This window comes from Chiloscyllium plagiosum, unplaced genomic scaffold (assembly GCF_037043375.1).
Source record: "Chiloscyllium plagiosum isolate Xiang-an unplaced genomic scaffold, Cpla_swu_hap1 HiC_scaffold_21, whole genome shotgun sequence".
Lineage (NCBI taxonomy): Eukaryota > Metazoa > Chordata > Chondrichthyes > Orectolobiformes > Hemiscylliidae > Chiloscyllium > Chiloscyllium plagiosum.
Window position 1 is genome coordinate 21,048,450 of NW_028270159.1, and position 15,850 is coordinate 21,064,299.

General features: G+C 43.7%; 1 protein-coding gene across 7 annotated transcripts in view; it reads left to right on the forward strand.

Moving 5' to 3' along the window:
• garnl3 (GTPase activating Rap/RanGAP domain like 3) overlaps positions 1 to 15,850 on the forward strand; it is a 451,733-nt gene that overhangs the window by 357,221 nt on the left and 78,662 nt on the right. For 4 of the 7 annotated variants that reach the window (XM_043720251.2, XM_043720250.2, XM_043720249.2 and 1 more), the window contains 3 exons: positions 6,351 to 6,452; positions 11,617 to 11,728; positions 14,021 to 14,119. In XM_043720251.2, coding sequence (XP_043576186.2) covers positions 6,351 to 6,452; positions 11,617 to 11,728; positions 14,021 to 14,119 — 313 coding nt within the window. The remainder of the gene's footprint in view (positions 1 to 6,350; positions 6,453 to 11,616; positions 11,729 to 14,020; positions 14,120 to 15,850) is intronic. The other 3 variants (XM_087998395.1, XM_043720252.2, XM_087998394.1) reach the window with 1 other exon arrangement.

Here is a 15,850-nt window from a genome sequence, read left to right on the forward strand (position 1 = left end):
CCTCTTATGCAAAAGTTCTCCCTCCCACGGTTGGTGCACCTTATCAGATCCAGCAACAATTCCTTCCTAAATTGAAACAGAAAATTCTGGAAAAAGCTCAGCAAGTCTGGCAGCATTAACAGAGTCAATCTAGACTCCAAATGTTAATTCTCTTTCTCTCTCCACAGATGCCATCAGATCTGCTGAACTTTTTTCAGAACTTTCTGTTCTTATTTCAGATCTCCAGCATCCATGGTATTTTTCTTTCATATATAGCTTCGTTCCAGTGGGACAAAAAATGTATTGATTAAGAAGACTTTCCTGAAAACACTTAGAAATTCTTCCCTCTACTTGACCTTTACTCTAAAATTATCCCAATCAACAGCTGGGTAATTAAAACATTATCCTAGTGTGGGTGCAGTGATTCTGAAATATGTGCTAACCTCTGATGAATAGAATTTAGATGGCACACTTAACAAAGAAACATAGGAGGTAATAGGAGCAGGAGTAGGTCATTTGGCCACTGAGTCTGCTTTACCAATCAATATGATCATGGCTGACCAATGTGCTCAGTACCCAGTCCCATTCTCTCCAACATCCCTTGATCCCTTTAGCCATTAGAGCTATGTCTGCCTCCTCCATGAAAAAATGTAATGCGTTGGCCTCAACCACTTTCCACAGGCTCCCTGTTGTCTAGGTCAAGAAATCCCTTCTCATTTCAATCATAAAAGTTTATCCCTTATCCTTAAACTGATGGCCCCTTGTTCTGGATTCCCCCACAGTTGGGAACATCTTTCCTGCATCTACCCTGTCTAGTTCTGTGAGAATTTTATGTTTCTCTAAGGTATTTCCCCCCCCCCCCCCCCCCCCCCCATTCTTCTAAATTCCAGTGAATGCAATCCTAACCGATTCATTGTCTGCTCATGTCAATCCTGCCATCCCAGGAATCAGGCGAAAGTGAGGGCTGCAGATGCTGGAGATTAGAGTCAAGAGTGGGGTGCTGGAAAAGCACAGCAGGTCAGGCAGCCTCCAAGGAACAAGAGAATCGACGTTTCGGGCAAAAGCTCTTCAGCAGGAAAGGCTGACAAGGGCTTTTGCTCGAAACGTCGATTCTCCTGTTCCTCTCCTGTTTTTCCAGCACCACGCTCTTGACTCACATCTCAGGACTCAGTCTGGTAAACCTTGGGCACCCTGAAGCTCTAACCATTGCCCCACTACCGGGATTTCTGCTCCATCTCAACATCATGGCAGGAACTGATGTTAGAATGGTGTAGCAATATCCTCCCCTCCTGAGTGCATTAGCAACTTCCATGCAGCACTCCAGTTGTTGTTGTTTTGCATTCATTCACACAGCCATTTTCAGGAGGCCAGGTGTCAAATGTATTTCTGTGAGAAACATTCTTTGGGGTGAAATGACTGGAGATGTCCTGTTCCATTTGTAATCAAAGGCTTTGTACAAGTATTTCTTAACAATGTTATGTTGTGATCATCTGAAAAGGTAAGGATACATTGTTTAAAATGTTTTATTTCTTTTCTTGTTGCATCTTAAATGCTGCTGGCTGGAGCCAACAAAACAAACCTGTCTGATTAATGTTCTAATGTATGTGTAATCCCATCAAATTAACTGATGTATATGTTCGGTGAGCCTTGCTCCAAAAGTCATTTTCTTTACTCTGGAGAATTTCTGCTGAAGCTGTCTTCTAATTTGTCTTGATACTGTCTATAACCTAACCTGAAGCCATCATTTATCAGTGGTGAGGCTGGCTTCAGTTTTTATTGAAGGCAGGCACCAGGCCAAAACTGTTAGATAACCTGGTCCCAAAAGACGCTATGGCAATCCCTATATTTTGGGTATTTACTTCCTACTTCAGAATAATATTAGGATGCTGGTTACAACAACAGGGTAGACAAATACAAACAAGATCCCACACATTGTTGCCCACGCAACATGAATCCTGATATTGAGATGCTGCCTAACTAAACACATGAACGGTTTCAAGATTTCTCCACAAATAGCGGAGGTTATTGAATGGATGATGTAATTACCATCGAGGCAGGATGCCAAGTGGCAAACTGCACTTGTCAGCAGGGGGGGAGCATTAACTTAGAGTTCAAACCTAACTTGCCATCTCTTAACCTGCTGCCTGGCTTGCTGTGTTCTTCCAGCTTCCTGCTTGTCTACCTTGGATTCCAAAAGTTTTTTAAATCTCTTAACATTGGGCAAGAGCATGAGGAAACAGTCAGGCACACAGAGTCATGGAACCTTACAATGCTGAAGGATGCCATTCATCCCATTGTGTCTATGTCACCTCTTTGAAGGAGCTATCCAACCTACTGTGCGGAATCAGGCCATTCGGCCCATCGAGTCCACACCAACCTTCCAAAGAGCATCCCACCCCATCTCTCTAACCCCACATTTCCCATGGCTAATCAACGTAGCCTGCATATTGTGGGCAATTTAGCATTGCCAATCCACCTAACCTGCATATCTTTGGACTGTGGGAGGAAACCAGAGCACCTAGACGCAACCCACACCGACACGGGGAGAATGTGCAAACTCCACATAGACAGTTGCCCGACATTGGAATTGAACGCAGGTCCCTGGTGCTGTGAGGCAGCAGTACTAACCACTGAGCCATCGTGCCACCCAATATTGAACAACTCCGCAACTGTCTCTATTCCAAGGAGAAGCAACCTCAGCTTCTCTCCAAAGTACTGGTGTCTCTTGTTCCCAGTATCATTCTAATGCACCTCCTCAGCACCAGGTGCAACAATGGTATTACCAACTATGGTAATGCCATTGAATTTCAAAGGGCAATGGTTAGGTCGTCTTGTTTTGGAGATGGTTTGTGTCTGGCAATTATCTGGCATGAATGTTGTTTGCCACTTGTCAGCCTATACCTGGATATTGTCCAGCTCTTGGTGCATTTGGGCATGGACTGCCTCAGCATCTGAAAAGTCGTAAATTATGTTGAACATTGTGGATTCATTGGTGGATTCGTTCCCAGTTCTGTCCGAAGGTCACTGATGAAACGGCTGAAGGTGATTGGGCCCAGAATATGACCCTGAAGAACTCCTGCAGAAATGTCCTGGAGCTAACCTCTCATAATCGCAATCATCTTTATTGCTGAATCTCCCCACTGTCAACATCCTAGGGGTTACCACTGACCAGAAGCTGAATTAACCATTTAAATACTGTAGCTACAAGAGCAGGTCAGAAGCTAGAAATCCTGCAGTGAATCCTTCTGACTTCTCAAAGCCTGCCCACCATCTACAAGGCACAAGTAAGGGGTGTGATGGAATACTTCCCACTTGCCTGGACAATTGCAGCTCCAACAACGTTCAAGGAGCTTGACAACATCCAGGGCAAAGCTCCTCATTTGCTTGTGCCAAATATTACTCTAATTCCCCCGAAACTCTATAGTCTTACTAGGGTTCCTTGCCATGCCAAGTCACAAGCAACCTTGATATCAAGGGCTGTCACTCTCCCCTCACAACTGGAGTTCAGCTGTTTTGAACCAAAATTATAATGAGGTCAGGAGTTGAGTGGCCCTTCTGGGACCCAAACTGAGTGTCAGTGATCAGGTTATTACTAAGAAAGTGCTGTTTAATTGCACTCTATCATTTCACAAACAACTGAAAGTAGACCGTTGGGCTGTATTTGGCCAGGTTGGATTTTTTTTGTCCTGCTTCTGGCTTCAGTACATACTTGGGCAATTTCCACATTGTCAGGTAGATGGCAGTGTTGTAGCTGTAATGGAACAGCTTGGTCAAGTTCTGCAGCACAAATCTCAATACCATTGACAGAATGTTGTCAGGGCCCATACCCTTTGCAGTATCCAGTGTCTCCAACTGTTCCTTGATGCCATAAAGAGTGAATCAAATTGGTCAATGACTGGCATCTGCCATGCTAGGGATCTCTGGAGTATGCGAGATGGATCATCCACTCGACACTTCAGGCTGTAGGTTGTCGTAAATGCTTCAAACGTATCTTTTCCACTGATGTGTTGGACTGCCATATCATTAAGGATGGGATATTTATAGAACCCCCTCCTCCACCACTCAAGACTGGATGTGGTAGGACTACAAAGCTTCGATCCGATCGATCGATTGTGGGATCACTTAGCTCTATCACTTGCTGCTAATGCTGTTTGGCATAGTCCTGTTTGGTAGCCTCACCAGGTTGGCACCTAATCCTTAGGTATGCCTGGTACTACTCCTGGCATGCCCTCATGCACTTTCCATTGAACCAGGGTTGATTCCCTGGCATGATGGTAATGGTTGAGTGGGGGATATGCCAGTCTATGAGATTGTAGATCATGCTGGAGAACAATTCTGATGCTGTTAATGGCTCCCAGCACCTCGTGAGTGCCCAGTCTTGAATTGCTAGATCTGTTCGAAGTCTGTCCCATTCAGCACAGTGACAGTGCCATGCAACACAGTGGAAGCCATTCATAATATGAAGGTGGGACTTTGTCTCTGCGAGGATTCAGCAGTGGTCACTCTTACCGATACTGTCATGGACAGATGCATCTGCAGCCAGCAGATTATAAAAGTGTGGCCAACTATTTTTTCCCTTTCTGTTTTCGGTTCCCTCACCACCGGCTGCAGACCCGATGTAGCAGCTTTGACCTTTAGGACCCAACCAGCTCGATCAGTAGTGCAATAGCTGAGCCTGTTGATGTTGGACATTGAGGACATGCTGCACCTTTGCCATCCTCAGTGCTTCTTCCGAGTGTTGTTCAAGATGGAGGAGCATAGGGTTATCAGCCGAGTGAGAATGGTACCTAGTGATCAGCAGGAAGGTTCCTTGGCACACTTGGCCTGATGCTGTGAGATCCGTCCCGGGGCAACTTCCTCTGACTATATACCATGATGCTCCCAACTCAGTTGGGCCCTCCTTTCTGTGGGCCAGACTTGCTCAGGGATGGTGATGGTGCTATCTGGCATATTGTAAGATATAAATCTGTGAGTATGACTGTGTCAGGTTGTTGTTTGACTAGGCTGGGAGACAGCTGCCCCAATTTTGGCACTAGCCCCCAGATGTTGGCAGGAAGGCATTGCTGAGCTGATAGGGCTGATGTCATTCCTGGTCAATGCCTGATGGTCCATCCATTTCCATTCCGTAAAGACATTCAATAAATTGATGGGTTTTTGTGACTATGGTTTCATAATCATAATTAGACTTGTTTCTTTTTGTTTAGTGTTGAGTTGAAACCTGGGTCATCAAAAACATTTCCTGAGCTTCTGCATGACTCATCCAACAACAATACCATCATCTCCCCTGTAGCTTAGCCTGTCATTTCCAAAGACCTGTACACGTGAACCCCCAAGATCTTTTTGTGCCTGCAGTCCTTTTAAAATATTGTCACCTGGTTAATATTGCCACTTCATCCATGAGCCCTCAGCATTGGCTTTCATCTTCCACATCTCTCCCTATTAGCACAGTCTGTTTACCTGGCAGCTGCTGCTGTTTTCCTCATGCACTTCCAAGTATTGTGTCATGGGCAAACTTTGAAATTGTGCCCTGTAGTCTGCATCATAAATATATATCAACAAGAGCGATTGTCTTAATTACCCATCCCTGGGATTACGACTGTAAACTTCCCTCCAGTCTGATAAATGACTGTTCACCACTGCTGTCTGCTTTCTGTCATGGAGCCAATGTTATATGCATGCCACCACTGCTCTTTTAATCCCAAGGGCTTCAATTTTTTTTTGCATCTATTATGAGGCCCTTTATCGAGTGCCTTTTAAACATCCACATATTCATCGTCATCCTCACTGTCGTCATCCAGCGCCATTATTTAAGGATATACCTGGATCAATTTTCGTCTGACACAATACTACACCTATGAGTGTTATCCACCATTTACTAACTCATGGTTAAATCACGCAATTAATTTTATCTTAGATTATGACATCTGTTAATTTCCCCTGCAGCAATGCTAGGCCTGCATCAACCCGGCTTATGGTTTATGGCTTTTTTTTGTTAATCAGCATTGTAAGGTTTGCATCTCAGCAGCCCTCTGGCTCAGCCTCCACAACCAAGGTGGGACTGAAAGATTGCAGTGCAGTGTGCATTACAACTTACTTCAATCTATCAGTCACAAGTCAAGTTGCATCATGGCTGGAGGCCATTTTGTCAGCATTGGCTTGGTGTCCTTTGCATGCATATGCAAAGAGGTTAATGCTTGTGTGGGACAAACTCACCAGTGGGAATCAGATGGGCCAAATGGCCTGTTTCTGTGCTGTGTACTCAATGTAATTCTGTGTAGTTAAGAATGGATGTAATTCACTGGGTGTTTAAAAGTACAAATGATGAATTTATTCTGGGATAAAACACAATAACTTTCACTCTATCATAACAGGATGACCAGGATGAGTTTACCAGATCCTTGGGTCATTTTCCAGCCAGCAGCACATTGGATGAAGGAGTAAAGCCTTTTACTTGCTCAAAAAGAAGGAACAACGTAAAGTGTTTTTGTCAAAAGAAATCATAGCTATGTTTAAAATATTTTGTTCCATTCTGTTTGCTTGAATGCTTAAGTTGTGTCAAGTTAATGAAAATAATTACCTGTGTGCTAATATCTCGATGTTTGCGTCCAGGAAATGCACAATATCATAGAATTATAGAATCCCTACAGTATGGAAGTCCATTCAGCCCATCGGGTTTACACCAACCGTCTGACCCAGCTTGACCCTGTCCCCTACCCTATCCTGTAACCTTGGATTTCGCAGGGCTAGTCCACCTAGCCTGATCATCCCTGGACACCATGGGCAATTTGAATGGCCAATCCATCTAACCTGCACATTTTTGGATATAAGCTCCAATGTTTCACTGAGCAGTTTATTCTTGCTCCAGTAAGTCAGACCTAGTTTCCTAGATTTATCCTAGTATCCCTGCACTGAATTGTAGGGCTGAATGGCCTCCTTCTGTGCCTTATGATTCTACAGATAGGGAGAAAATAGGAATAAGGAACCTTCCATGAATTGTTTTTGCATACCTTAAGATTTTATTTAATGGCTTATTTTTAAATTAACGTCTTCAAACTTGTTTTCAAGGTGCAAGCAAATGAGTAGGATAAATATACCAAAAAATAAACAGGGCGGCAAGTCTCCCCAGTATCATATTTAACAAGAAGAAGTATAATATGGAATATAGCTGGATGTAACGAGGATTCCCCTTTCATATTTGGCTTATTGACAATTTGAGACATTTGGATGGGTATATGAATAGGAAGGGTTTGGAGAGATATGGGCCGGGCGCTGGCAGGGGGACTAGATTGGGTTGGGATATCTAGTTGGCATGGACAGGTTGGACTAAAGGGTCTGTTTCTATGGGAAAAAGTGAGGACTGCAGATGCTGGAGATCAGAGCTGAAAAATGTGTTGCTGGAAAAGCGCAGCAGGTCAGGCAGCATCGAAGGAGCAGGAGAATCGGGCATAAGCCCTTCTTCAGGAATGAGGAAGGTGTGCCAAGCAGGCTAAGATAAAAGGTAGGGAGGAGGGACTTGGGGGAGGGGCTTTGGGAATGCGATAGGTGGAAGGAGATTAAGGTGAGGGTGATAGGCCGGAGAGGGGGTGGGGGTGGAGAGGTCGGGAAGAAGATTGCAGGTCAAGAAGGCAGTGCTGAGTCCGAGGGTTGGGACTGAGATAAGGTGGGGAAGGGGAAATGAGGAAGCTGGAGAAATCTGCATTCATCCCTTGTGGTTGGAGGGTTCCTAGTTCCTCTACATTGGGGAGATAGCCCGCCTACTTGCGGAACATTTCAGAGAACACCTCTGGGACGCCCACACCAACCAACCGAACTGCCCTGTGGCTGAACACTTTAACTCCCTCTCCCACTCTGCCAAGGACATGCAGATCCTTGGCCTCCTCCATCACCAGACCATGGCAACACGACACCTGGAGGAAGAGTGCCTCACAGCGCCAGAGACCCGGGTTCAATTCCCGCCTCAAGCGACTGACTGTGTGGAGTTTGCACATTCTCCCCGTGTCTGCGTGGGTTTCCTCCGGGTGCTCCGGTTTCCTCCCACAGTCCAAAGATGTGCAGGTCAGGTGAATTGGCCATGCTAAATTGTCCGTAGTGTTAGGTGAAGGGATAAATGTAGGGGTATGGGTGGGTTGCGCTTCGGCAGGTAGGTGTGGACTTGTTGGGCCGAAGGGCCTGTTTCCACACTGTAATGTAATCTAAATCTAATGTAATGTAATCTAAAAAAAAACCTTCCGCCTAGGAACTCTCCAACCACAAGGGATGAATGCAGATTTCTCCAGCTTCCTCATTTCCCTTCCCCCCACCTTATCTCAGTCCCAACCCTCGGACTCAGCACCGCCTTCTTTACCTGTAATCCTCTTCCCGACCTCTTCGCCCTCACCACCCCGCCACCCCCTCTCCGGCCTATCACCCTCACCTTAGTCTCCTTCCACCTATCGCATTCCCAACGCCCCACCCCCAAGTCCCTCCTCCCTACCTTTTATCTTAGCCTGCATGGCACACCCTCCTCATTCCTGAAGAAGGGCTTATGCCCGGAACGTCAATTCTCTTGCTCCTTCAATGCTGCCTGACCTGCTGCGCTTTTCCAGCAACACATTTTTAGGGTCTGTTTCCATGATGTACATCTCTATGACTCTATGACTCTAAAACTCTGTTTTAAATGTACCCTTTTCTTGCTGGGCTGAGCAATGAACATGGGGAAGATTTCCTGTCTGCACTGGGCGTAATTAAATTGGAGATATGCACTTTTATAAATGGGTGTGAAATTTTGTGCAGAATAGGACTTGCCCTTGTTGACCCAATGCAAGGGCTCAACTTCGACCTCTCCACCCATTGGAATGAACCCAATGAAGAGAATAGAAATCATCATGCTGTCCTTCAGAGTGACAATTCCTTACTAAGATCATCTAAAAGATATTGAAGCTTTTCTACAAGTTTCCATTTACGATGCAACAATATGTAGAGTTTCAGATACACCTTCAGACTCTGTGATTTGTTTGAACTTTGGATGCTAATGTAAAAGATTGCCATCCAATCAGAGTTAAAAATCACCCAACACCAGGTTATAGTCCAACAGGTTTATTTGGAAGCACCAGCTTTCAGAGCGCTGCTCCTTCATCAGGTGGTTATAGAGTATAAGATCGTAAGACACAGAATTTGTAGCAAAGGTTTACAGTGTGATGTAACTGAAATTATATATTGAAAAAGACCTGGATTGTTTGTTAAGTCTCCCATCTTTTAGAATGACTACGTCTCACACAGAGCACCTTACACCTTCAATACATTATCTGGGCCGATATGATACCGATTGTTAAAGTTCACTTGAGAATGTAACTTTTAAAAAAGTTCTGGGATTTACATATGTAAGAATTGAAACCAACATGGTCATTCTAAAAGATGAGAGACTTAACAAACAATCCAGATCTGTTTCAATATATAATTTCAGTTACATCATGCTGTAAACATTTGCTACAAATTCTTTGTCTTACAATCTTATACTCCACAACCACCTGATGAAGGAGCAGCGCTCTGAAAGCTAGTGCTTCCAAATAAACCTGTTGGACTATAACCTGGTGTTGTGTGATTTTGAATTTTGTACATTTTGTTATGCACTTTGCTCAATTTATGTTATGCCTCTTGTCAGTTGTTCTTTCCTATCAAATTTAAGAATGGACAATACCATGACCTCACCCTGTTGCTCAGTTTTCATTAGAAAAGTTAAACTTATCCACTTGGTGTGAAAGTTATGCATGGATCTGGGTTTGGACCACATTAATGTCGGATTGTGTTTTAAAAATGTAATGACATTCTGAGCTTGCGGTTCCTTTTAACTCAGAGCAACAGCTCAGTTCAAGGTAAGTGTCTAAATGAAAGTATGAATCTACTGGGATCACCTCAGTGATTCTCAGCCAACCCAAAACCCCTTTGTCTGTATCCTTGATTCTGGTAAAAATAGAGTTGCTCCCTCTCCCTCATTAGTACTTGCGCCAGCCTTAATATCCCTCCCTCCCCTGCCAGCTAAGCTCTGGTCTCCTGGTGCTGGGAAATGAGAGCAGAGTTCAAGGCTTCCTATCTCCAAGCAGTTTGCTCTCCCTTCATCAATCCCACCACTGAGCCCAGGGACCACCAGGAGAAGGTGTCGGGCCCAACTCTGGGTCAACAGTGGCAAGTCAGGAGCAAAAGGATGGAAGAGGAGACTTGACTTATGTTAAGATCCCCCTTGCCTCTAGAGGTCATTAATAATATATATGTGTGTGTGTGTCTGTCTGCCTGTCTTTCTGTGTACACATGTGTGTGTGTGGTGTGTGTGTGAGATAGATCTAAGGGTGTGTGTATGAGTGTGTGTACATATGAGTGTGTATACATGTGTGTATATGGGTGTGTGTGTATGGGTGTGTATATCTGTGTGTATGTGTGTGTGTACATGAGTGTGTGTATGTGTGTGTGTGTACAAGTGTGTATATATGTGTGTATGTATGTGTGTGTACGAGTGTGTATATATGTGTGTATGAGCGTGTGTACGAGTGTGTATATATGTGTGTATGAGTGTGTGTGTGCACGAGTCTGTATACATGTGTATGTATGAGTGTGTGTATGCATAAGTCTGTATACATGTGTGTGTATGTGTGTGTGTGTGCACAAGTCTGTATACATGTGTGTATGAGTGTGTGTATATATGAGTGTGTATACTTGTGTCTGTATGAGCATCAGTGTGTGTATATGTGTGGTATACATGTGTGTGTATGGGCATGTATGTGTGTGTGTATGAGCATGTGCTTGTGTGTATACATGTGTGTGTGTAAGATTGTGTATGCATGTGTGTGTATGAGCATGTGTGTGTATACAAGTGTGTATACATGTGTATGTATGAGCATGCGTGTGAGTGTACGTGTGTGTATAAACGTGTGTATACAAGTATGTGTCTGTGTATGAGTGTGTGTGGGTATTTACAATAGAGTGTGAATGAGCGTGTGTGTCAGTGTGCGTGTGTATACAATTGTGCGCGTGAGTATGTGTGTACACCAGTCACTTGCATAGCACCGGATCTTCTGGCAAACCCTGCTTTTAAATGTTAATTTATGCTGGTTGTACTGTGGAGAAAAGTTGACATTTCAAGAGATGCAGATATGCGAACACTCCGTTTTGCAGAATAATTCCAGCCTATCCAAGGTGGATGGCTGGGTGTGGGAGGGAGTTTGGGGCAGGGCAGATTGGCTTTTGCATTTGCTGTTCAGCTGGGCAATCAAACCTGACACTGCCACCGATGCCAACATCCCACAAACGAATCAAACATTTGTGGGCAGTGTCCTCTGTCAATCCAAGAACATTGGGCATCTGTTGTAAGGGAGGTCTAAACATGTGCGTATGTTAGAATGTGCTCGAAGGCAGCACAAGAAGCTGCAAACCAGTACATGTCGGCACAAAGAATGTGTTGAGTTTGTGAGAAAGCTCTTGATCCACCATTCGGTGGCAGGATCATTCTAATATACAAGTTAAAAGTGCTCATTTTAGCTTTCAGCTTCGAAAGAGTTAATTTATGTTTTGAAGTTATTTAAATGAATGCTTTCACGTGTGGCACCGGCCCATTCTGGTCACTGTTTGGTAATCTCAATTGCATTCTTTGTGTACTTTACCTTCCAGCCCTGGGAGCCTCAATGTTTCTGCAGCAATTTCCCCTTCGAAATCATTTGCAGTGATTCCTGGGGACAGTCGTTACTAATCTCCACAGACGCTGGAGTGCTATTGTTAGACGGTTAGTCACTGTGTCGTAATGTCATTTGCACATGCATTGCTCTTGTCTGTCTCTCTGCATTGTTGGTTCACACAGTTCATATCAACATTTATTGCAGTCACTTTAAAGTCAGAATGGAGTACTCACACAGTGAGGATGAAGTGCACGATGTGAATGTACAGCACAATGATGAATAGACTGACTTATTCTCTTTGATGTTGTGACTGCAGACTTTGTGAATGTACCCAACAAGCACATTCCAAATAATGACTAGAGCTTCTTGCAATGTGCACCATTAACATTTGTAGCACAGCATATGTAACTGGGATTTTCACACAGAATGGATGAACAAAATATTTGTGGCTTCTATCTTTGACGCTGAATAACATTGTCACTGTTGTGAAGCCTAATTCTGTTTGGGAATACACAAGGGAAGCCAGTATGCTTTCCACAAGCTGCTTGCACTTGTTTATCATGAGGCCAACTAGTGACTGGTTTTTGTGATGCGCACCTTATAGCGGGCTGACACTACAGTAAACACATTGCTGAAAGGTTCTTGGAGCTTGTATGTGGCACATTCACACCTACACATTCATTCACAATCACACCATCCATTGAAGCATCGAAAGTTTTCATGGTGGAGAACGAGGTGATTCAGCCCATCATGCTTGCACCCACTGAAAACAGGTAAAAACAATGACTGCAGATGCTGGAAACCAGATTCTGGATCAGTGGTGCTGGAAGAGCACAGCAATTCAGGCAGCAGGCCACTCGGATGCTGCCTGAATTGCTGTGCTCTTCCAGCAACACTGATCCAGAACCCACTGAAAACAACCTAGCCCCCATTCTCATCCCACTGTCCAATAGTTAGTGCATAGCCTTGTGGATGACAGCACTGAAGGCGCAGATCCACGCTCAACCCCCAAACTGGGCAGTGAGTTTCGGACGCCCACCAACCTCTGGGTGAAAAGGGTGTCTTCATGTCTCCACTAATCACTGCATGCTCTAATCTTTCTACTGATCACAAACACTTGCACACAGACACATGCCCCCACTCAAACATGTGTCCACACAGCCACATAGACATGTGTATTCATGTAATCACATGACGAGAGCACATGCATGTCTGCATCCACATTGAACTCTGTTTTTCATCCATTTTCTCCTTGGTTTTACAAACTTGAAAATGAGTGTGAACCAGAGGTTTCCAAGTCATTAATCTTTCCTTAATACTTTGGTATTTTAACAATAAACCTCTTGTTCTCTCTGACAGAAGATTAGGGAGTTTTCAAATCCCCTTTGAACTAAGTAGCTGCAAATCTACTAGAAATAAAGTGGATTGACATTTGATTGAGACTAGTTGTTGGTAATGAAGCCCTGCGTCTGGTGATTGGAGGGTTTGACAGGGTTAAGTGACTATGAGGAAAGGGCTGCAATTTGATTGTTTTGCCTCCCTCCTAAGGGGCAGTTCACTTTTACAATGGTGTGAATGGTGAAGGGAGCTGACTATTCTCTGAGCCCATAGAGGTATTGGATATGATCACAGTTGAAGTCCAGCCTGGGTTGTTTTTCTCTGCAGTTACCTCCAAATACAAGCTTCAGCTATTTCTTCTTTTTTTTAAAGAAAATGCCATTAACGTTGTACTTTTATGCCTTGATTCAACTTGTGAATCCAACCCTGTATTCCTAGTACAGCAGGGAGTTAGGCTGGAGGCTGCTGACATTACACATTGTGTCAAGTACCCAGTGAGACTTTAACCATCACCTTTAACTCTCTGAGATTGATAAATATTTTGCCCTTGTTTCCTTTCCTTGCTGGAAACACTGGCAGCATCTGTGGAAAGAAAAACACACTTAATGTTTCAAGTTCAATGTGACTCTTTTTGTAAAATTAAAACTGAAAGATCAGCAGCTGCTAGTAATCAGAAATAAAAAAAACAGAAGTTGCTGGAAAAGCTCAACAGTTCTGGTGGAGAGAAATCAGAGTTAATGTTTCAGGTCCAATGACCCTTCCTTCCAAGGACATGAAAGCTTTCATGGTGGAGAACGAGGTGATCCTGTTTTTGACTGTTTTTCTGAAGACGGCATATTCAATGCCAACATTCTCTCTCCACAGAGGCTGCCAGATTTGCTGAGTGTGCCCAACACTGTCTGATCCTATTTCCGATTTCCAGCATCCTTGATGTTTTTGGTTGCTATTATTTTTTTTTTGGTTTTACTTTAGACTCATTGGGTAAAGGTGAATTTATTTTAATGTGTATTGGACCTATCTAACTTCAACATTGACTGTTTCGACACTGTTTCTTCATATAGAGGGGCAGAGCCCTGTGCCAGTCTTTGACAGGAGCCTGTCAGTGAAACAGATGGACATCTTGGAAGCTCAGGATCTCCTGCTCACGAGAGCAGACAAAGGTAAACTCCAGAAGGACTGATCAAACTGGTCTGGCCTTTAGCAGAGTGAGAGCACAAATCTTTGTGGCATGTGGACACAATTATCTCACTTGAGGAGCTAGAGGCCTACTGGTAACGTTGTTGGACTGATAATCCAGAGGCCCAGGTTAATGCTGTCAAAATCCCACTGCGGCCCCTGATGAAATTTCAATTCAATCAATGAACAAACCTGAAATGTAATGCTAACCTCAGAAATATTAGCCATGACAAACATAATTGGTCATTGTAAAGGGCTAATGCCCCCATAGAAGGAAATCTGCTTCCTTACATGGTCTGGCCTAATAGTGATTCTGAAACCCCATAACTAATGTGACTTACTCTTACCTATCCTCTGAAAAGGCCCTAACAAGTCACTGAAGCAGTCCGTGTCCAAATGCATCGAGACCTGGACAATATCCAGGTTTGGGCTGACCAGTGGCAAGTAATATTCACCCTATCTAATTGCCAGACAATGGCTATCTACAACAAAAGAGAATCTGACCATCTGAATCTCTCACTATCAACATCCTGGGAATTACCATTGACCAGAAACTGAACTGCACTAGCCATATAACTACAATGGCTACACAAGCAGATCAGAAGCTAAGAGTCCTCACCTCCTGACTCCCCAAAGTCTATCCACTATTCTACAAGGCACAGGTCAGGAGTGTGATGGAATGCTCCCTGCTTGCCTGGATGGGTGCAGCTCCAACAACACTCAAGAAGCTTGACATCATCCAGCCCACTTGATTGACACCACATCCACAGACATTCACTCTTTCCACCACTGATGCTCATGGCAGCAGTGTGTATTTCCTACAACATGTACTGCAGAAATTCATCAAAGGGCCATAGACAGCACCTTCCAATTCACAAATTGTTTTTCAGTCAATCACAGAGCACCCATTCATGGTGACAGTCCAGATTTTGATTATTGTGTCAATTACAAAGAAATAAGCTGTAATCTACAAGCTGTTTTGAAACAATAAATCTTACCATATATTTGACGTTTATGATATGTATACAGGAATAGCTTTAAAAATGGGGCAATGATATTAGTTTATAGTTTCAAGCTGCATTTAGAAGAGTTTACAATTCCATTCAATTGTTTCGAACAGCATCTCTTGCTGCTGGTTTTTGAATCCAAGATTCCAAACACAGGAATCTATAATGTATCCCCCAGGGTCATATTAGTTACAAGAGCTTTAGAAGTGTTATTATGATCTCTGCACTATCATGCCCACAAATTCAAAAGGTGTTTGTCATGTTTTTATAAAGTTAATGTGGCCCTGTCGAATGGCAGAGCCTTAGCAGCTTTGAAGTCTGGTAAGTTCATGTAAACATATATTTAGGACAAATTGCAGGCCTTATGTGGAGCTTCTCAACATTATTCACTTTGTAACTGAGATGCTCTCAAGATCGGTTCTGTTGTCTGATTCTTCCTCTGACAGCGACTGGTGAAAACTGTCAAATATCCTGGAAGGGTGAAGATTTAAAACTTGCAGAAATGGGAGGGGAGATCAGAAAACTGATCTCCACAACAATGACTGATTGCATTGCAAACTATAAAGCAACCCTTAGTTTTGGGGAAACACTTGTGGTGTAGTAGTAGTGTCCCTTCCTCTGAGCCAGGAGACCTGAGTTCGCGTCGTATCTCCTCCAGAGGAGTGTCATAACATGTCTGAATAGGTTAGTTAGAAATATTCAGAGCAA